This window comes from Pan troglodytes, chromosome 19, assembly GCF_028858775.2.
Source record: "Pan troglodytes isolate AG18354 chromosome 19, NHGRI_mPanTro3-v2.0_pri, whole genome shotgun sequence".
NCBI lineage: Eukaryota > Metazoa > Chordata > Mammalia > Primates > Hominidae > Pan > Pan troglodytes.
The window spans coordinates 79,783,810-79,805,744 of NC_072417.2; the positions used below are offsets into that span (position 1 = coordinate 79,783,810).

A 21,935-nucleotide genomic window follows, 5' to 3' on the forward strand; every position below is an offset into this window, starting at 1 on the left:
CTACAAATATTGCGGCAAAAAAACAGATGTGGGGCAGTAACTCACCCCGTCGCTTGGTCCAGGGGTAACTGCCTGCAGCCCCAGCCGACATCCTGGCCTTTCAACACGGAGCTGTGACTGACAGCCCTGCGTGCGTGGCTTCTGTGCTCTCAGCTCCGCTTGCTCGGTGAGGTGGACGTGAGGGGACAGGGGCTGTCCCCTTGTTGCTGCCTCATTGCCAGCCGTGCATTCCCACCCAGGGCTTCTGTTCGGGGTATTTCAGGGTTTACAGTTGGGTAACTCGTTGTTGTCTGCTGTGCCTGGCTTTTCAATCCAATAGGCCTGCAAGTCCTCCGAGATTCCTCCTCCTAACCAGCCCGGAGTTCCCCAGGGCCGTGCCCCTCCCCAGAGAGGGCCCTCGGAGAGCTGCTCCGGCATTGTCATGTTGACTGACCTTTCCTTCTTTTTGTCTTTTCTCCACAGTGCGGCAAAGGAGCAGAGAACTTTGACAAGTTCTTCACACGAGGACAGCCCGTCTTAACACCGCCTGATCAGCTGGTTATTGCTAACATAGACCAGTCTGATTTTGAAGGGTTCTCGTATGTCAACCCCCAGTTTGTGCACCCCATCTTACAGAGTGCAGTATGAAACTCACCAGCGAGAACAAACACCTCCCCAGCCCCCAGCCCTCCCCACAGTGGGAAGTGATCCTTAACCCTAAAATTTTAAGGCCACGGCCTTGTGTCTGATTCCATATGGAGGCCTGAAAATTGTAGGGTTATTAGTCCAAATGTGATCAACTGTTCAGGGTCTCTCTCTTACAACCAAGAACATTATCTTAGTGGAAGACGGTACGTCATGCACAGTGTCCAGTTTAATTCTGTAGAAGTTACGTCTGGCTCTAGGTTAACCCTTCCTAGAAAGCAAACAGACTGTTGCCCCATTTTGGGTACAATTTGATATACTTTCCATACCCTCCATCTGTGGATTTTTCGGCATTGGAATCCCCCAACCAGAGATGTTAAAGTGAGCCTGCCCCAGGAAACATCTCCACCCAAGACGTCTTTGGAATCCAAGAACAGGAAGCCAAGAGAGTGAGCAGGGAGGGATTGGGGGTGGGGGAGGCCTCAAAATACCGACTGCGTCCATTCTCTGCCTCCATGGAAACAGCCCCTAGAATCTGAAAGGCCGGGATAAACCTAATCACTGTTCCCAAATATTGACAAATCCTAACCCAACCATGGTCCAGCAGTTACCAGTTTAAACAAAAAAACCTCACATGAGTGTTGGGTGAATCTGTCATCTGGTACCCTCCTTGGTTGATAACTGTCTTGATACTTTCATTCTTTGTAAGAGGCCAAATTGTCTAAGGACGTTGCTGAACAAGCGTGTGAAATCATTTCAGATCAAGGATAAGCCAGTGTGTACATATGTTCATTTTAATCTCTGGGAGATTATTTTTCCATCCAGGGTGCCATCAGTAATCATGCCACTACTCACCAGTGTTGTTCGCCAACACCCACCCCCACACACACCAACATTTTGCTGCCTACCTTGTTATCCTTCTCAAGAAGCTGAAGTGTACGCCCTCTCCCCTTTTGTACTTATTTATTTAATAGGCTGCAGTGTCGTTTATGAAAGTACGATGTACAGTAACTTAATGGAAGTGTTGACTCTAGCATCAGCCCCTACTGATTGATTTTCCTCCCTTCTCTAGCCCTGGATGTCCACTTAGGGATAAAAAGAATATGGTTTTGGTTCCCATTTCTAGTTCATGTTGAATGACAGGCCTGGAGCTGTAGAATCAGGAAACCCGGATGCCTAACAGCTCAAAGATGTTTTGTTAATAGAAGGATTTTAATATGTTTTGCAAATGCATCATGCAATGAATTTTGCATGTTTATAATAAACCTTAATAACAAGTGAATCTATATTATTGATATAATCGTATCAAGTATAAAGAGAGTATTATAATAATTTTATAAGACACAATTGTGCGCTATTTGTGCAGGTTCTTGTTTCTAATCCTCTTTTCTAATTAAGTTTTAGCTGAATCCCTTGCTTCTGTGCTTTCCCTCCCTGCACATGGGCACTGTATCAGATAGATTACTTTTTAAATGTAGATAAAATTTCAAAAATGAATGGCTAGTTTACATGATAGATTAGGCTCTTACTACATATGTGTGTGTATATATATGTATTTGATTCTACCTGCAAACAAATTTTTATTGGTGAGGACTATTTTTGAGCTGACACTCCCTCTTAGTTTCTTAATGCCACCTTTCGTCCTGGTTCCTCCGCCACTCTTCCTCTTGGGGACAACAGGAAGTGTCTGATTCCGGTCTGCCTAGTACGTTGGTGCACACGTGGCATTGCCGCAGCACCTGGGCTGACCTTTGTGTGTTTACGTGTATGTGTGTTTCCTTCTTCCCTTCAGCCTGTGACTGTTGCTGACTCCAGGGGTGGGAGGGATGGGGAGACCCCTCTTGCTGTGTGTACTGGACACGCAGGAAGCATGCTGTCTTGCTGCCTCTGCAACGACCTGTCGTTTGCTCCAGCACGCACAAACTTCGTGAGACCAACACAGCCGTGCCCTGCAGGCACCAGCACGTGCTTTTCAGAGGCTGCGGACTTTCTTCCAGCCATTGTGGCATTGGCCTTTCCAGCCTTGGGAGGAGCACGCTGCTTTGGTGAGACACCCCCATGCAAGGTCCTCAGAGTAGCCGGGTTCTACCACAAACAGAAACAGAATGAAAGTAGCTGTCAGTCCTTGTAGAGAGCCGCTCTGTTTCCTCCCAGAAGCATCTCCCAGCTAAGCTCGCATTATTTTTCTCCTCTGGCTGTTTGCCTGAAGTTCACAGAACACACAACCATGAAAGGCTTTTTGAGGTGAGAGGCCCAGGTGGTCCTGGCAACCCTGAGTAGAAGGAGAGATGGGGTAAGGAACGGGCCCGGCCAGAAAAGAACCATTTCTTCTGCCATCTTTTATGCACCATAGACATCGAGACTCCAGGGGGTCCTGGCTCCCCTGTCCCTGCAGCCCTGCAGGTCAGTGCGTGATCTGGGTTCATGTCCTGACCAGGTGCTCCTCCTTTGATCCGAGGGGAAAGGGACTGGTTTATAGAAAGAGCCTAGGAGACAAAAGGGCCAGTCCCCCTGCCCAGAATGGAGCAGCAGCAGGACAGACCCCCACGAGGCCCCCCAGAGAGGAGGAAGATCCCACGGAGGAACACATGAGGTTAGGGACCCTTGTTCAGCACCCCAAACAGCCTGCCTGTTTAAAGCAAGCAGCAGGCTTAGGCCTTCCCTGCAACCCCAACACCCACAAGTTTGTTTCTCTAGGAAACACATTCACTGTCTCAGCTGGCTGTTACTCTCTCAGACCATATGGCAAAGTTTTCCAAGAAAATGCCCCGACAGGGGTGCCCAGCACACTGCCTGAGGGACAACAGACATCAGAACAAACCCCCAGAGAGAAACAGTCAAAATCAGGGCCTGGTGCAGTTTGTCATGTGGAACCTGCTTTATCCATTGCTGAGTGTTGAATGTGGGTAATGGTTAGGGCTTTCCAGATCTCAGCAGCCAAAGACAGTTATTGCTGGAAGACTGTCATGTAGATAACCATGAGCAATGGCTCGCCTCAGAATCAGTTCATAAAATTCTGTGGTACTGGCCCCTTCGTGGGTATTGTGTGAAATGAGATGGTGGCGAGGGGTGTGCTGTGGAACTGCCGCAGCCACGCAGGAGGTCCCTGGGGGACGCTTTGGGAAGTCCTTGCCCCCCCTGAGCACTGCCTGCTTGCCAGGGCCTGTGGAGGTCTAGGCCACCTGGTAGAATCTAGCACCGTCCGAATCCCCGCAGGACCCATGGAGCTATGACCACACCAGGCCATTCAAATGGCTCTGCATTATCTTCCCTTGGAAGGTGGCCACTCCTCGGTGGCAGGGCCTTTCCCTGAGGCTGCAGGCCGTGGGCTGGCAGCCCGTCTCTTGGCATTTCAATTGAAGGTCACCAGGTGCTGGGTTTGAAAGGAAGTCACTGGAGTGCTGCCAGGGGCCGCCCTCCAAGGTTAATGAGAGGCCCACATCCAGGCAAGAACTAATTCAAAAGGCAGATCAGAAACCACAGGAGTCAAAATTATTGCTCCGGCAGTGCTTCCCTTCCTTTCATCCACTGGCCTCGTGTGGTCCATGCAGGGCCACTGTCTGCCCTTTCTGATGCCACGTATTAGGCTTTCTTACTCAGAATTTTGATAGAAAACCATGGGGCCAAGAGCTCTGGAAGCCTGGCCGGAAAGACCAAGGTTCATGCAGCCCAACAAATGATTGTTGAGCACCTCTCGGAGCCAAAGTCCTTAGGCGAGTGTGGTGACTTCCTGGAAGGAGGATGCAGACTTCCAGAGAGCCCCCCCAACGGACGTGCTGAGAAGGGAGAGGGAGGCGGGGGCTGTAGTCAGGAAGGAGCCAGAGAAGAACAGGGTTTGGGTGCATCCAGAAATATGCCTGCAGTAGGAGGGAGAGGAAGGGGTGCCACCGTCAACGGCTTCCCATCGGAGGTGGTTGGTGCAGATGGAAGTTTCCGTCTGCTGGCCCTCAAGAGAGTGTTTTGCCAGGGACACAGTCTGTTCCTCCTCAGAAAACACCCCCCAAATGCTAACAACATCCCCACCAGCTGCTAGAAGCCCCTTTCCCCTCCCCACCTTGAAGTAGCTCATAGTTCTCTGGGCAGAGCCAGACCATCCAGTGTACCCCAGAGGCCAGTAGGTTCCTGCCCATTTTCCTCTCTGGCTTCCTGCCAAGAATTATGGCAGCTGAGGATGAATGGAGAAGTAAAAACAACTAACACCGCACAACTAACAACTAACACCGCAGTTCCCACCTGGTTCCACTTAGCAGGAGACATTTCGGAGGGTTTTTTTTTGTTTTTGTTCCTGTTTTTTTTTTTTTTTTTTTTTTTTTTTTGCTGGAATTTGTTTTCTCAGTACTGAAAAGAGAAAAAGTGACAGTCTTGTATTTTTAAAAGCCTCGGAAAGGTGATACCATCTGACAGTCATTTTCTCACGTTGGTCTTCTAAAGTCACCTATTTCTTGTGTGTGCACATCACACCATTTCCTGTTTCTTTATAACCCGACAAGGGTAGGAGTGCCTGTTTCCCCTGCTGGGCACACCAGACAATCGTAATCACAAAACAGACACTGAGCCAGGGGCCCAAAGGGTGTGATCATGAGAGTTACCGGGACAGCAGTAGGCATGACAGTCACCAGGAAGGACAAGGGTGCTCTGTTGTTAGTGGCCACACACCAATTTGACAAGGAGTGTTGCGAAATTTTTATTTGTTTATTTATTTATTTTGAGATGGAGTTTCACTCTTGTTGCCCAGGCTGGAGTGCGGTGGTACAATCTCGGCTCACTGCAACCTCCACCTCCCAGGTTCAAGCGATTCTCCTGCCTCGGCCTCCCAAGTACCTGGGGCTACAGGTGCGTGCCACCACACCCAGCTAATTTTTGTGTTTTTAGTAGAGATGGGGTTTCACCATGTTGGCCAGGATGGTTTTGAACCCCTGACCTCATGATCTGCCTGCCTCGGCCTCCCAAAGTGCTGGAATTACAGGCATGAGCCACCATGCCCAGCCAAAATATTTTTTTAAAGTCATTTTCCTTAAGCTGCTTTGGCTACATGTGAAATACACTGGACAGTCAACATTCCTGTCTCCTCCCATTTGGGCTGATGCAGCAGATCCAGGGAATGTTACCTGTTTCTGCTGCTAGAAGATCCAGGAAATTGGGAAGGTTACCTGATGCACACATGGATGAAGGCCATCATCTAGAAATGGGGTCAACCACAATTGTGTTAATTCCGTAGTGTCAGGGATTCTTCGGGAAGGTCAACAGTATGAAGGATTCTGACCCCTGTGCCTCCCATCTATGTGATCAGGTGACAGTTAATAACCGTGGAGGTCACACTCAGCCATCCAACAGCCTTACAGTGACCCTACACAAAAGCCCCCAAATTCCAAAGACTTTTTCTTAACCTAAAGGAAGAAATTATTTGTTAATTCCAGTAGAGCAACTGAATATACTGGGCTATTTGTACTTTTTTATAGAGAACTTTAATAATAATTCTTTAAAAATGAGTTTTTAGAACAAAGCAACTGACAATTTCCTAAGATTCCAATGCCCTGGAGCTTGTAGGAGGACTTAGCCTGGGTCAGCTGGAGCACCCCCGACCTGATCTCCCACTGCCTGATTTCCCATGCTCCTAGGGTATGGTGTCCACGTGGGAATGACTGCAAGTTCAGTTGGAGCTTGGCAGACTGATGCTCTGCGAGTTTTTAATAGACACTGGGGACAACTGCTTAAGGTTTAGAAACTTCCAAACCACAGGAAAGACATTTTTAGTGTCCCCCATCCAGAGGCAGCCCTGGAATAGGATTCCCAGGGGTTTCCGGGACCCCTTTCCTTGCTCCGTGAGGCCCTGTGGCCACCTTTTGGCAGGAGGAGGATGCTTCCTTGGCTCTGTGCCCAGACCCGCCTGGTCCCCAGGTCTCTCACCTTCGGTGAAGATTCAGAGGTGCCCTGTAAGGATTTTGCCCACTGGGCAACTCAGAAATACTTCGATCTCCCAAGATATAAGAGGCAGCAGCAAACGTGCCTATTGACGTCTGTTTCATAGTTATCACTTATGCGAGTAGACAGAACTCGGCTTTTCAGAAAATAGGTGTCAAGTCCCCTTTATAAGAACCTTTTTTTCTAAAATAAGATAAAAGGTGGCTTTGCATTTTCTGATTAAACGACTGTGTCTTTGTCACCTCTGCTTAACTTTAGGAGTATCCATTCCTGTGATTGTAGACTTTTGTTGATATTCTTCCTGGAAGAATATCATTCTTTTCTTGAAGGGTTGGTTTACTAGAATATTCAAAATCAATCATGAAGGCAGTTACTATTTTGAGTCTAAAGGTTTTCTAAAAATTAACCTCACATCCCTTCTGTTAGGGTCTTTCAGAATATCTTTTATAAACAGAAGCATTTGAAGTCATTGCTTTTGCTACATGATTTGTGTGTGTGAAGGACATACCACGTTTAAATCATTAATTGAAAAACATCATATAAGCCCCAACTTTGTTTGGAGGAAGAGACGGAGGTTGAGGTTTTTCCTTCTGTATAAGCACCTACTGACAAAATGTAGAGGCCATTCAACCGTCAAACACCATTTGGTTATATAGCAGAGGAGATGGGTGTGTAAATTACTGCATTGCTTTTTTTTTCAGTTTGTATAACCTCTAATCTCCGTTTGCATGATACGCTTTGTTAGAAACATTAATTGTAGTTTGGAAGCAAGTGTGTATGAATAAAGATAATGATCATTCCTTTGTGTAGTTGGCCTTATTTACATCCCTTTGCGGTATGGCAATTATTTTTCCTCCAGTGTTCAACAAATAGCATTTGACTTCAGACACACTCCGCAGAACACTTTCATCTCTTCACCTGTTTTTCAGGCATGACCCTCCATTTATAGTGGCATTTTTTTTTTTTTTTTTTACTTAAAAAATATATCTTGCTTTGAATCAAAGCCCAGACAGTGACTGGGATGGCGTTCTGGCAGGTCCTGCGTTCATTCATTCATGCACTGTTCACAGAGCACCTGCTTAGGGCCAGGAGTTGTGTCAGGCCCTGGGGAAGAAGAGGCTGGCATGGCCCCTGCCTGCACGGAGCTTACAGTCTTGTGCCCCAAACTGCAAGGGATGCCCAGCAACTGATGACATCATCTAAGGCTGGATGGTGCCCTTCCCCTGGAAGGAACGATTCCAGAATGAATTCTGCTCAAGTCTGGAGATGTTTTCTCCAAAAATAGGTATTTTTCACACATCCCGTTGGCCACACTGTGGATGCAGCTTCAGGACCGTCCCCACTCTGAGTGTCAGCCGCCTCGTTCTGCATTTATTCACGGTTGAAAAATTGGGGGAAATGTTCAAATGTGGAACATTCAAAAATACCCAGCACTTAACAACTCAACGCAATAGAGGGAATTGTCCTCAAAAAGAATTAAAACAGGCTGGGCATGGTGGCTGATGCCCATAATCCCAGCACTTTGGGAGGCCAAGGTGGGAGGATCACTTGAGGCCGGGAGGTCAATGCTGCAGTGAGCTACGATTGCACCACTGCACTGTAGCCTGGGTGACAGAAGGAGACCTTGTCTCTTAAAAAAAAAAATCAACAACAAACACCAAAGCCAAGATCCAACCTTGGCAAAGTCAGTCTTTGCTGATTTCCTCACCTCCTTTTGGGGAGTGCTCTCCCCTCGTGCTCATGGCTTCAACCCACTGCTGCCACCCTCCCTCCCATAGCCCCCTAATCCTGCAGCCGCCCCGCCCAGCCTGTTCCTCCCGGCACACTCTGCATCCACACACATGCCTCCCTGCGTTCTCTTCCCTCTGGGCCTTGCTCCCAGCCAGATTACTCGAGTGTCAGCATCCTCTCAGTGGATTTTTCCCTCCCCAAGATGCCGCGGTCACACTCAACCTCCTGGAAGCGAAGGGTCTTTCAGCTGCCAATGCGAGGGCTGGCGGGGAAGCTATTTTGAAGAAAAACAAAGGGCAATTTTCAGGTCTTCAGAGCAATGTGGTCTCTGCCCCACTGGGCTGGCCCTGACCTTCACTCCGGGCTGGTTGACCTCACATATGTGTGTAGCTGTGGCTATTCGTCACATTACGTTGCCCAGCAGAGTAGCTTACCATGGCCATTGAGCATGCCCTCTGCTTCCGCCAGTGTGCTGTTTTACTTCATTTTTGCTGCAATGCGGAATGAAGCAGAGTGGGCCACCAAGCAGCATCCTCACAGGCAGCTGGTGACCCAAGGGACTGAGTAGCTCCACCCAAGTTTACCCCTGCAGGGAGGTCTCAGGGGTGTATCCAATATGGCTGGTCCTCCCGGCCCCACAGAGGCAGCAGGGACAACCTGAGCACCAGGCAGTGGACAATTGCTCTTCCAGGGGCATTGTGTGCCACCCAAAGTGGATGCTCAAAAACGAGTCCTTCTGTCCAGTACTGGCCTCCCTGTCACATGCCCACCATGCCCATCAAGTTCATGAGCAGGCACCGTTGGGGCTACTCTAAATCAGGGTTCTCGGCCAGAGGCCATGTAGCCACCCACGGGGCACTTGGCAATGCCTGGAGACTGTTTTGGTTATAACTAGAAGGAAGTTTTATTGGCATCGAGTGGGTAGAGGCCAGGGGTGCTGCTAAACATCCTGCCATGCACAGGATACCCCCAGCCCTCAACAAGGTGTCATCCCACCCAAATGTCAGCGCTGCTGCTGTTACAAACCCTATTCTAAAACATACTCCAAGTTCCCCTTCTCTCCATCTCCCCTGTTCTTCCTCTCTGGCCTCCTTGACCCTCATGGCCCTCTCTGCTCAGCAGCCAGCAGTACCTTGCCTGAGCAGGCCCCTTCCCTGTTGAAAGCCCTCTGTGGCTCCCATCACCCAGCCTTCCTCATGGCCTTTCATCCTCACATGCCCAGCTCTGGGACCAAGGATTCAATGGTTGGGAGAGTGAGTTCTCTCTCTCTCTCTGTCTCTGTCTCTCTCTCTCTCTGTGTGTGTGTATGTGTGTGTGTGTGTGTGTGTGTGTGTGTGTATACGCACACCCTTTCCCATGAGAATAGAAGCTCTAAGAGGAGCCGGCTTGTCCATGGTGTTTGCTGCTACATCCCAGCGCCTAGAGCAGAGCCTGGCAGATAATAGGAGCTCAAAATGTTCGTTGAATGACTGAGTCAATTAATCGTTCCCAAAACTGCTCTGAGCCTAGCAACGTGTTCCAGACACCCTTACTAGGCCATGGGATTTGCCCTGGAGGTGTTCACACACTAATGAAGTAGATAAGATATACAAAAAAGAACTAATTAAAGATCATCTCTCAAACTCATGATGAGCTTCAGCCTAGGAAACACCAGTTCTCAACCTCTGTCCTTCAGCCCAGAATCTAGAGGCGATGGCTGCCTATGGTTACTCTTGAGTGATTATTTAACTCCCTGAGCTTCCCCCCTGCCCCTGGCTTATTGTGTGCTCTGGGGATGAAATTATGGTTTAGCTAAAATGCTAATGCACACGGGCAAAGGCCAAGGCCATCTATTTTCACACTCTGTCCCCATCCTGGGAGTGCACATCACAGAGAGCAGGGCATTGCCTGCAGGGAGTGGGCGAGAAGTGCTTTTGGCTCTAAGAAAGCAGAACTGGATGTCTCCCCAAGATTCTTTTTTTAACAAAGCTAATTCAATAAATACATCGCAAAGAGGCCTATTCTAGCCATAAGGGAAGAAAGTGGAAAATGGTTCTAGGGAAATGAAAGAGCTAGTGGTGGGCTCAGGGACTCAACAGACAGGTGGAAATGGCACAAACCAAAAGTCTAAAGGGGGCTGTAAATGGGAACGCGCAAACTGTGCGCGCACATGCACACGAACACACATGCACACAGATGCACACACACATGCACACACATGCACACAGACACGCAAACACACGCATGCACACAGACACACACGTGCACACACAGATGCACACACACTGATTGATTACCAGAAGTGTACCAGGCACTCTTCTAAGTTCTTTATGCGCATTTATTTAAAGCCCACAATGACAGCCCCTGCCCCCAGATAGGTGCTGTTTACTGTGCCCATTTTACAGAAGAAGAAAGGGAATTCCAGGGAACTTAAATAACAACACATAGGTGAACAACACCAGACAAATGGAGCCAACTGAAAGAGCAGAGATGTGAGCACGCCAGATGCCTTCCTGGGGGAGGAGGCAGGGAGGCTGAGGTCTGATGGAAAGGCTGGAAAGGAGAGGTCCCAAACAAGCAGACACCAGCACGCACGGAGGAGGGGAAGGGCTGGCATGCACGCAGTGCCTAGCTTGTCATCTGAACACACCCATCTCATTTAATCCTCATGGCACCTCCATGGGATGGAGGCCATTGTTCACATCTCACAGATGGAGAAACTGAACCCCAAAGTGATTAACCAGCTTCCAGATACACAACTCCTAAGCAGCACAGCCAGGCTGGGCACTGAGTCTGATCTTCCTAGCCTTGTCCCATGAGAGGGTCAGATGTAGCATTGGGTAGGGAGCTTCAGGGCCAGACCCTGCTGGGGACCTTCTCCCCCACTGTGGTTTCATTCAAAGTCCATCCTATTACCAAGGGGGATGTTCCTTGCTCTTAGCTGACTCTGATGCCTATGAGACTAGATGCCCTCCTGGAACTGTTTCCAGAAGGCTTTCTTCCACCATCACCCTCCTTCTCTCGACATTTTTTTTTTTTTTTGGAGCTGTCTGGGCGTGGGAGGAGAGAGAAAAATAGCATCACAGTTCTCAGAACACAGCAGGTGCCTCTGCAGCCGCCCTCACCTGACTGACTTGCCTGGAAGGCCCAGGAGGAAGGAGGAAGCGGGCAGGAACGGCTGGTGGGCCCCAGGCTCCCCCTCCCACCACAGGACAGCCCTACATTGAGACCCCAGCTCCACCGACCCCAGCTCCACCTACCCCAGGAGTCAAAAACAATCCAAGGCAAGCATCATCCAGTGAGCAGAACAACTTGTCAGAAATCATTGATTTCTTGGGCATTGGGCAGCCCGGGGAGGAAAGATTGGGCTTGGTTAGGTCAGAATACTGTGGGAATGCTTTTGGGTTTTTGGAAAATTTACAAAAAATAACACCTGCTTATTGTAGCTAATACAGATGAGGAAAAGAAAATCCCAACTTCCCAAGATGGTTAAACTTTTTGATTCCTTGCTAACTTTATTTATTATTCATCATCTTGTTATCTTTTCAAGACTGTACCATGGTATTAGCCTGTTTTCACGCTGCTGATAGAGACATACACGAGACTGAGTAATTTACAAAGAAAAAGAGGTTTAATGGACTCACAGTTCCACGTGGCTGGGGGGTGGGGTGCTCACAATCATGATAGAAGGCGAAAGGCATGTCTTACCTGACGGCAGACAAGAGGGAATGAGAATCAACTGAAAGGGGTAACCTTGATAAAACCATCAGATCTCACGAGACTTATTCACTGCCACGAGAACAGTATGGGGGAAACTGCCTCCATGATTCAATTATCTCCCACTGAGTCCCTCCCACAACACATGGGAATTATGGGAGCTACAATTCAAGATGAGATTTGGGTGGGGACACAGACAAACCATATCAAACTCAAAGCCCTCTTATCAGACTCCACTGGGCCTTGACATTGGTCACTGAAAGCTAGGATCACAGATGTTAACACACACATCCTTTAAACATTTTGTTATGACTTTTTTTTTTTTTGAGGCAGAGTTTCACTTTGTTGCCCAGGCTGGAGTGCAGTGGTGTGATCTGGGCTCACTGCAACCTCCACCTCCCGAGTTCAAGCAATTATCCCACCTCAACCTCCCGAGTAGCTGCAACTACAGGTGTGCATCACCATGCCCGGCTAATTTTTGTATTTTTAGCAGAGGTGGGTTTTCACTATGTTGGCCAGGCTGGTCTCGAACTCCTGACCTTGTGATCCACCCACCTCAGCCTCCCAAAGTGCTGGGATTACAGGCGTGAGCCACCGTGCCTGGCCTTTATTGTAACTTAAAAGCCAATAAATGCATGACCATTCAGTAAGGGTGGGGACTTCTCTCTGAGCAGGGAATTTCTTTCTTGCATTAACTATACCCATAATACTTGTCTTACAGTTTCCAATTAGGGTTTATTTGAAGAGAAGCCAGATATTCACAAAGAAAGCTGAATGCAAAGTCCATTTAGATTGTTGCAATATTTCTTAATCTTTTACAGTTGCCTTGCCCACAACTGTCTCTGTAGCTGTTTTTAAGAACTCGTTATTCTTTTTCTTAAACATTCCATTTTGTGTTCACTGAAACAACTCTATGCTTTGCACTTGTATTTCATTGGTTTATGTGGAATTTGATTAATTACTTAACTACAAAGCAACGTAGCAGACATTCAATGTTTTGGGAATGAAATTGACATTTTCTTACTAATTCCCCTATTGTTGGAATTTTAGGTTTTCCTGGTTTTTAAATTATTTTGAAAACTCATTGTTGAACACCTTTGTTCCCAAAATTTTGAATGCATTTTAGATTATATCTTCCACTGGCTTCCTGGAAATACAATAGCTGAACTTTTTTTTTTTTTTTTTTTTTTTTTTTGAGACGGAGTCTCACTCTGTCGTCCAGGCTGGAGTGCAGTGGTGCGATCTTGGCTCACTGCAAGCTCCGCCTCCCGGGTTGACGCCATTTTCCTGCCTCAGCCTTCCCAGTAGCTGGGACTACATGCGCCCGCCACCACGCCTGGCTAATTTTTTATATTTTTAGTAGAGACGGGGTTTCACCGTGTTAGTCAGGATGATCTCGATCTCCTGACCTCGTGATCCACCCACCTCGGCCTCCCAAAGTGCTGGGATTACAGGCGTGAGCCACTGCACCCGGCCAATAGCTGAACATTTTTTAGACTCTTGGTGCTTCTTATTTCCTGTTTTTCTTCTTGAACCCTGTTTTCTTTTCTTTTCTTTTTTTTTTAGATGAGGTCTCTCTCTGTCACCCAGGCTGGAGTGCAGTGATGCAGTCTCAGCTCACTGAAGCCTTCGTCTCCCGGGTTTAAACAATCCTTCTGCCCCAGCCTTCCAAGTAGCTGGGACTACAGGCATGCACCACCACACCTGGCTATTTTTTGTCTTTTTCTGGTAGAGTCAAGATTTCATCATGTTGGCCAGAGGCTGGTCTCAAACTCCTGACTTCAAGTGATCCGCCTGCCTCGGCCTCCCAAAGTGCTGGGATTACAGGCATGAGCCACCACACCTGGCCAAAGCCCTGTTTTCTATGGTGACATTTTCTTGCTCTCAGATCAAGTAGTAACGAGTGTTTCTTTTCAATGTCATGCTGTTCTTAGTTGGTTTGTTATCAAGTGCCTTCATTCGGTCAACAAATATTTATGTGAACTTTAAACTCTGCACCAGGGGTTCAGTGACTACCAGGGCTCATAGTCAGGAGTGTTTTTGATTTTTGCCTCTTTCTACAGATTTTTAAGTGGCTTCCAAGTAAAAGACTTCAAGTGAATAATAAAATAAGAGTACATCAGGACCAAGGTCAATACAAATATCTTGCCCTGATTTGGATATGGTTTGTTTGTACCCACCAAAACTCATGATGAAATTTGATCTCCATTATGGCAGTGTTGGGAGGTGCGGCCTATGGGAGGTATGTGGGTCATGGGAGTGAACAGGCTAATGTCCTCCCTTGGGGTGGGTGAGTTCTCACTCTCAAGGGAAAGGATATTCCATGAAGAGTGGGTTGTTAAAAATAGTCTGAGTCTGACTTCGTTGATTTTGCTCTCTTGCGTCCTCTCTTACCAAGTGATCTCTTTGCACATGCCAGCTCCCCTTCCACTTTCAACTCCCCCGCCATGAGTTGAACCAGTCTGAGTCCCTCACCAGATGCATATGCCCAATCTTGAACTTTCTAGACACCAGAATTGTAAGCCAAATTGCTTCTTTATAAACTACTCAGTCTCAGGTGTTCTGTTATAGCAACACAGAATGGATAAAGACAGAAAATTGGTACCAAGAGTGGGGTGTTGCTATGAAGATACCTGAAAATGTGGAAGTGGCTTTTGGAACAGGATAATGAGCAGAGGTTAGAAGAGTTTGAAGGAACAGGCATTAAAGAGATTGCATTGCTTGGAGTGGAGCATTAAGGACAATTCTGGTGAGGGCTTAGAAGATAAGCTGGAACTTCTAAGAGACTGGTTAAGTGTTTATGACCAGAATGCCAATAGAAACGTGGACAGTAAAGGCCATGATAATGAGGTGTCACATGGAAATGATGATGACACCAATGCTTACCACTTAGGCTCTTTGGAGTGGAGGCATGAGTCGAACCTGGGGCTGCTTGAGCAGGAAGCAGTCACAAAGCAGTGCAGGGCTGGGGCATCCATGTCCACTTGGTACTAGTTCTGCGGGCCAGGTGTGCAGAAACCAAGAGTGGTAGAAGTGTGGTGGCTTCCACCTAGATTTCACAGATATATCAAAATGCCTGGGAGCCCAGGGAGAAACCTGCCACCACAGACAGTTCTCACTGAGGCAATGCCTAGTGTGGAGCAGGGTCACCATTGGGACCCCAGAACTATAGAGCCATTGGCAGCATACAACATCCATCTGGCAAAACCACAGGCACCCAACTGCAACCCATGGAAGTAGCCACATGAGCTGCACCCAACAAAGACATGGCAGCATACTAGACATAATGGCCTGAGGCCTTTGCAAGCCCAGCCCTGGAACCAGCGCCTCCAGGTTGTGGGACATAGAGACAAAGGAGATTATTAAGAAGCTTTAAGATTTAATGTTTGGCCAGGTGTGGTGGCTCACGCCTATAATCCCAGCACTTTGGGAGGCTGAGGCGGGCGGATCATGAGGTCAGGAGATCGAGACCATCCTGGCTAACATGGTGAAACCTTGTCTCTACTAAAAATACAAAAAATTAGCCGGGTATGGTGGCAGGCACCTGTAGTCCCAGCTACTCAGGAGGCTGAGGCAGGAGAATGATGTGAACCCAAGAGGCGGAGCTTTCAGTGAGCCGAGATGGCACCACTGCACTCCAGCCTGGGTAACAGAGTGAGACTCTGTCTCAAAAAAAAAAAAAAAAAAAAAGATTTAATGTCTGCTCTGCTGTGTTTCAGACTTGTGTGGGGCCTGTTACTCTTTTCTATTGGCCTATTTGTCTCTTTTGGGACGGGAATATTTACCAAATGTGTGCGCCACTGTTTTGTCTTGGAAGCAGATAACTTGCTTTTTATTTTACAGGCTCATAGCTGGAAGGAGCTTGCCTTAGGTCTCAGATGAGACTTTGGACTTTTAAGGTGATGCTGAAACAAGTCAAGACTTTGAAGCCTATTGGGATGCACTGATTGTATTTTTCATGTGAAAAGGACATGAGTTTCGTGGGGCCAGGGGCAGAATGCTGTGGTCTGGATGTAGTTTGTCCTCACCAAAACTCATGTTGAAATTTGATCTCCAATGTGGCAGCGTTTGAGAATTGGGAGCCAGTGGGAGGTGTTTGGGTCATGATGGGGCAGATCCCTCATGAATGGCGTGGTGCTCTTCTCAAAGTAGTGAGTGAGTTCTCTCAGGAATAGATTAGTTCCCTTCTGAGCGGGTTGTGTGAAAGCCAGGATGCCCCTCGGGTTTTGCCCCCTTTCAGGTGTCTGCTTCCCCTTTGACGTTCTGCCATGTGGTGACGTGGCACAAAAGCCCTCACTGAAACCAGGGCCATGGCCTTGAACTTCTCAGCCTGCAGAACAATAAGCTAAAGAAACCTCTTTTCTTTATAAATCACCCAGCCTCAGGCATTCTGTTACAGCAATATTAAACAAACTACAACCCATCCCTTTTCCGCAAGAGTCAACAAAATTGCTGTTGTTGATTCTCAAACTTGGCTTTGCATTTTCTAACAGCCAATAAAAGTGGGAACCATGGTCACTTATGTGATTGTCATTACTGGAAAAGAGGAAGCATATGTGTTCCTTTGGGAAATAAAGCTTTTCCTAGCACTGAATCCAAAAGGCATTTCTTGAGTATAATTTGATTACCTAGAAGAGACACCAAGCAATATCAGAAGTGATGTCCTCAACAACATTTTGAAGTTTTGTTGAAACAATAAATGCACTATCAAATTTCATAAAGCCTTTGTTTAGTGTTCTTCATCAAGTTTGGGGCATATTAAAATACAACTTCATGAAGGTGACTGACCAAGAAACTCAACCCAAGTCTCCAGATAAATAACCAATTATCTAGTCCAACTTGGTCCAAAAAAAGAATTTAGAATTCCTGGAGGAAAAGAACAATGAAATACCATGTTTTTATCTGTTAACTTGGCAGAAAATATGCTTTCTTGAAAGATTAAATCCCAATTTTGGCAAGAGTTGGGAAAGTCAGCCCTCTCATGCCCTGTGGGTGGGAATATAAATTGGTACAATCTTTTTTAGAGGGCAATTTGGCACTAAGTAACAAGAGTCTTAAAAATATGCTTACACACAGCAATTCTGCTTTGGGGGATCTTTTTCCTCTAAAGAAATAACCAAAAATGCACCAAAGACTTAGGTACGAGATGTTTGTTTTGCTCCGCCTCTTTGGGTGGCAGTAAACACAGATGGACCCAACCAGGGGCTGGCGCTGGAAATCTCTGGAGCCAAGGCAGTTCTGGGCTGGAAATCTCTAGAGCCAAGGCAGCTCTGGGAGATGGATTTTTTTCTCTCGCTCATGTAAGCTCCTCAGCCTCTTTCTCTTTTTGGAACTTTTTATTTTGGAATAATTTAAGACTCAAAATAATTTGCCAAAATAGTTCCCCTGTACCCTTCGCCCAGCTTCTTCAATGATAACACCTTACTTAACAATAGTACATTATTAAAACCAGAAAAGGGACACAGTAGAATATTTTTTTTTTTTTGAGACGGAGTCTCGCCCTGTCACCCACCAGGCTGGAGTGCAGCAGTGCAATCTTGGCTCACTGTAACCTCTGCCTCCCGGGTTCAAGCAATTCTCCTGCCTCAGCCTCCGGAGTAGCTGGGATTACAGGAGAGCACCATCACGCCCGACTAACTTTTTTGTATTTCTTTTTTTTTTTTTTAATAGAGATGGGGTTAGAATACTCTTAACTAAACTATAGGCCTTATTTGAATTTCACTAGGTTTTACATACACCATACACTCATTGTGTGTGTGTGTGTGTGACTATGAAATTATATGTATAGATTCATGTAACCACCACCATAATCAAGATCCAGAACTCTTCTATCCAGAAAGAAATTCACCTATGCTACCCCTTTGTCATCATGCCCCACCCCCCACCGTAGCCCCTGGCAACCACAGCTCTGTTCCCCATCACTGTAATTTTGTCATTTCAGGAATGTGATATAAATGGAAGCACACAGGATATAACCTTTAACCTCCTGGTGCATTTCTTCCTCCCCAGCCTGCATTTTCTCAAAAGGTCAACCGACCACAACTTCTGGCCCCTCCTTATCCTCTGATCATGCTTTTCACATCAGCGTCCATTGATGAGTGGGTCTCACCTGGTACTTTTGCCCTGAGAGAGGGAATCCTATGGCCCGGTTCATGTGTGGGTCCGGCCATGTCATCGGTCACTGACAAGTTGGCTGGATTTACTGTCAGGGGTCAGGCTCCCATGTCTGGTCCATTCATCTGTGGCGGAGGGGAGCAAGCTGTTTGACACAAAACAGGGCCACCTTGTCCATCCCGTCATCAAAGAGATGAACAAAGGGAGATCCCTTCTGAGAAGGGCTCTGCCAGGCGGATGCTTTAACTGCTATATCTACTTCACAGGTCGTTGGAAAGAGCTTAAATGCTTGCTAATAGAACTCCAGTTTGGGGCTGATTTATGATAACCATGCCCTCCCTGGATCCTCCAGGCCCCCAGGGCATGGATGCTCTTGGGCATAAGCCCGTCATGGGAATTCCATTTTCCTTACCAGTGGCTGGTTTAGGCAGAGCCTGTGAGACACAACGAGACACAAGTGAGAACTCCGAGGAGCCATTCTTGGCCTCCAAAAGTCCTGTGGGAATGAACTGGAGATCAGCTCGACATCAAAGAGCTCCCAAGGGTTTCTCAAATAGGAGATAGCATCATTCTGTGTGGTTTCTCCAGAGGGCCTTACTCAGGGAATATTGGACAGAAAACCGCTGCTGTGGCATGAGCAGTTTATAGCAAAACAAAACAGAACAAAAACCAGTAACTACGGAGAGAAGACAAACGGCCAGAGAGGAGATGCTGGGAAATTTTATTAGACTAAAAAAATGCAGAGTAATCATTTTGTGAGTTGACTCCAAAGGCCCCACGTGGTTTCTGTGCCTGGGAAAGTTCTGATGCCTTCCCCAGGTACCTGGTACTCGAAGCCTGGTGTCCCCAGGCTTTGCTGCAGTTCCAAAGGAGCAGAACACTGTCCCCTCGTCCAGCAGCGTTAGCCCACCCAGGGAGTGGACATTGTCCTCACCTATCAGTGGGGTGACTATATAACTAACTGTTATATATATAACTATATTCCAAACCAGGACACGTGTGAAAGTACAAGAGACAGCCATTAACTCTCCCGGGGTCATGGTCATGAGCCAGGACCACCCAAAGCAGCTGTAGGGTCACCCAGCAAGCTGCCTCACTGCTTCTGGTAAGAGCCCTGCCACCTGCCCCATCTCCCCTCACCTTTTGGGAGATGCCCATCCCCTTCTCTAAGCTTGTGACTCTGATATCATGTCTATTTCAGGGCCTCTCAACCTCGACATTGCTGACATTTGAGGCTGCATTATTCTTTATTGTGAGGGGCTGTCCCGTGCCTTGTAGAATATTTAACAGCATCCCTGGCCTCTACCCACTAGATGCCAGTGATAATTCTTCCCACAGTGCCTCTGGACATTGGGCAAATGTCCCCTGGGGAGCAAATAGCTCTAATCCCATCCTTCTGGCCCAGGTGTGCCTCTGGGTTAAAGCTTCCCTGGACAGTTAATGGCTTTCTAATTTTGGGGCCTAAAGAGACTGAGTCACAAGGCAGGGCAGGAGGCCACCTATGAGAATGGGCAAAATGGGGCTGTGGAGAACCCCTCAAGAAGGGGGAGAAATATATTCTTTTTTTCCCCAAGGTTGTTTCTAGAATCCCTGCTATGACATGCAGGGGCTGGTGTCTCCATAGGAGACCATCCAAGCCTCCCAACCAAATGACCTCCATGCCCCTGGAGAACCAAGCAGGGGTACAGTCCAGAAACATGTTGCACCTGCAGTGGGAAGATTGTAGCTGGGTCACCCCCACCCCACTGGGACATGCCAGGCACATTGAATGAATGAAATCCAGTTTAGTCTTAAACTCACTGATGGACTCTGTGTGAGTGCATCTAATTTCTCTGATTTTTAATTTGCTCTCTGGAACAACAAAGAAAAGATTGCTGATCTGCCTTACATGGGTGCAGGGTGAAATGACCTCCTCCAGCCCATTCTCTCAGAGGCCATTTAGGAGATCCAGAAGCATCTACTGGGGGATGGCCACTGCTGGTTACTGCGGGGTCTTTGTAAGGAAAGTGAGGCCTGGAGGGAGAGGGCCACTCCATGAGTACAATAGGGACTAACCTGCTGTTTCACCAGGAGCATGGTAAGAGTAGCAAGTCTCAGTCCTCATGTGACACCAGACCATAATGTCCTTGGAAGAAAATTAGGACTTGGTGGAGTGAGACACTTTGCTCTTAAGTAACTAAAAAAGGGGTGAGGGTCTGTGTCTTTCACTAGTAGGGAAATTCGTCAGGATTCAGAGCCAGGGGAGATGTTTTCCCATATCAATAGGGCCATACCCCCATGCCCACTTGCTTTGAAGCCAGCAGATAGATGTGTAGGCAGAAAAAAGTCTCAGTTAACATCTAGCCCAGTGGTTTTCACCCAGTGGTAACTCTGGCAATTACCAATGTTGGCAACATCTGGAGATATTTTTGGTTGTCACAATTGGGAAAGGGGTACTACTGGTATCTAGAGGGACAGGGGCCAGAGAGGCTGCTAACCATCCTGCAGTGAACAGGGCAGCACCACGACCCCCATCCTGTCCCGCCCCCATCAATGTTACATCAATAGTTTTAAGGTTGAGCTGGGCGTGGCTCATGCCTGTAATCCCAGCACTTTGAGAGACTGAGGCAGGCAGATTGCTTGAGGCCAGGAGCTTGAGACCAGCCTGGGCAACATGGTGAAACCCCATCTCTACTAAAAATACAAAAAAATTAGCTGGGTGTAGTGATGCATGCCTGTAGTCCCAGCTACTCAAGAGGCTGAGGTGGGAAAATCACCTGAGCCCAGGGGGTCAAGGCTGCAGTGAGCCAAGATTGTGTCGCTACACTCTAGCCTGAGTGTCAGAGTGAGACCCTGTCAAAAAAAAAAAAAATGTCTTGAGGTTGAGAAACCATGATAAGACTGGGACACTAGGGTTTGTCCTCCATCCCTGGGAATCCCATGGGGAAAGCTGGGGGGCTCCACCCTCCCCCAACCCATGGGAATAGAGGCAGGAGTTAGAGGTCGTATCTCCCACTCCTCTGAGGTTGTCTTGAGCCATCAGTGGAAGAACTGCTTGACCCCGTTGCAGAGTCCAGCACTCATGAGGTCTAGGGAAGACACTGAATGGTCCTGACCCAGGCCAGGAACTTTTGACTATGGCCACAGGGGCTGGCACTGGGCAATGCCTACAGACTCACAGAAGACACCTGACCAGGTGAGATCTAAGCTAGTATCCCCCATCCTCCCTTTCTGGGTAGGGTGGCACCTCCCTTCTTCCCCCCGGGGGGGCCACAGAGGGGCCCCAGCGTGCCCAGGTGACTCATTACCAGGTTCATCAACAGCGCCCAGAAAATGTTCTTCCTTTACTGTTCCCTCCCTGCCTCTCCTGTGATTACACACTACCAACACCTGCTCCCAGGACGGAGCCTGGCACTTTAGCAGACAACTGTGAATGATCTAGAAACATGACCCTCCCCGCAGGGATTTAGAATTGAATATGCACTAAAACTCAAATTATAACAGGAATCATTTGCTACTTTGGGCCAGGCCTTGTGCTGCACACTTTGAATACAGCATCTCCCTCATTCTCTCAACAGCCTCTCAAGGTGGGTATTATAAGCATTATGCCCACTTTTCAAATGATGAGTCCAAAACTTACAAGGATTAAGTAACTTACCAAAGGTTCTTGGCTACAGTGGCAGACAAAGATGAGATGCAACCTGAGACCCAGCTGACTCCAAGGCACATGCTCCTAATCCTTGGTGAGCCTCCGCTGGGACTGTTCCATCAGTGAGTTCCAGGTAGGCAGAGGCGCTGCTTCCCAGTGACTGAAGCTCCTGAACCCATCCCTCTGGCTGCAAGCAGCCTTGCCCTCTCAACCCAGGGGC

At 47.8% G+C, this 21,935-nt stretch overlaps 1 protein-coding gene across 5 annotated transcripts in view; it reads left to right on the forward strand.

Annotated features, from left to right (window-relative positions):
- The window catches only part of PRKCA (protein kinase C alpha), a 500,752-nt gene extending 493,406 nt beyond the window's left edge, over positions 1-7,346 (forward strand). For 3 of the 5 annotated variants that reach the window (XM_009433095.5, XM_003315686.6, XM_016932795.3), the window contains one exon: positions 463-7,346. In XM_009433095.5, coding sequence (XP_009431370.1) covers positions 463-627 — 165 coding nt within the window. In that variant the 3' untranslated portion in view covers positions 628-7,346. The remainder of the gene's footprint in view (positions 1-462) is intronic. The other 2 variants (XR_008540341.2, XR_008540342.2) reach the window with 1 other exon arrangement.
- Positions 7,347-21,935: the final 14,589 nt, after the last annotated feature.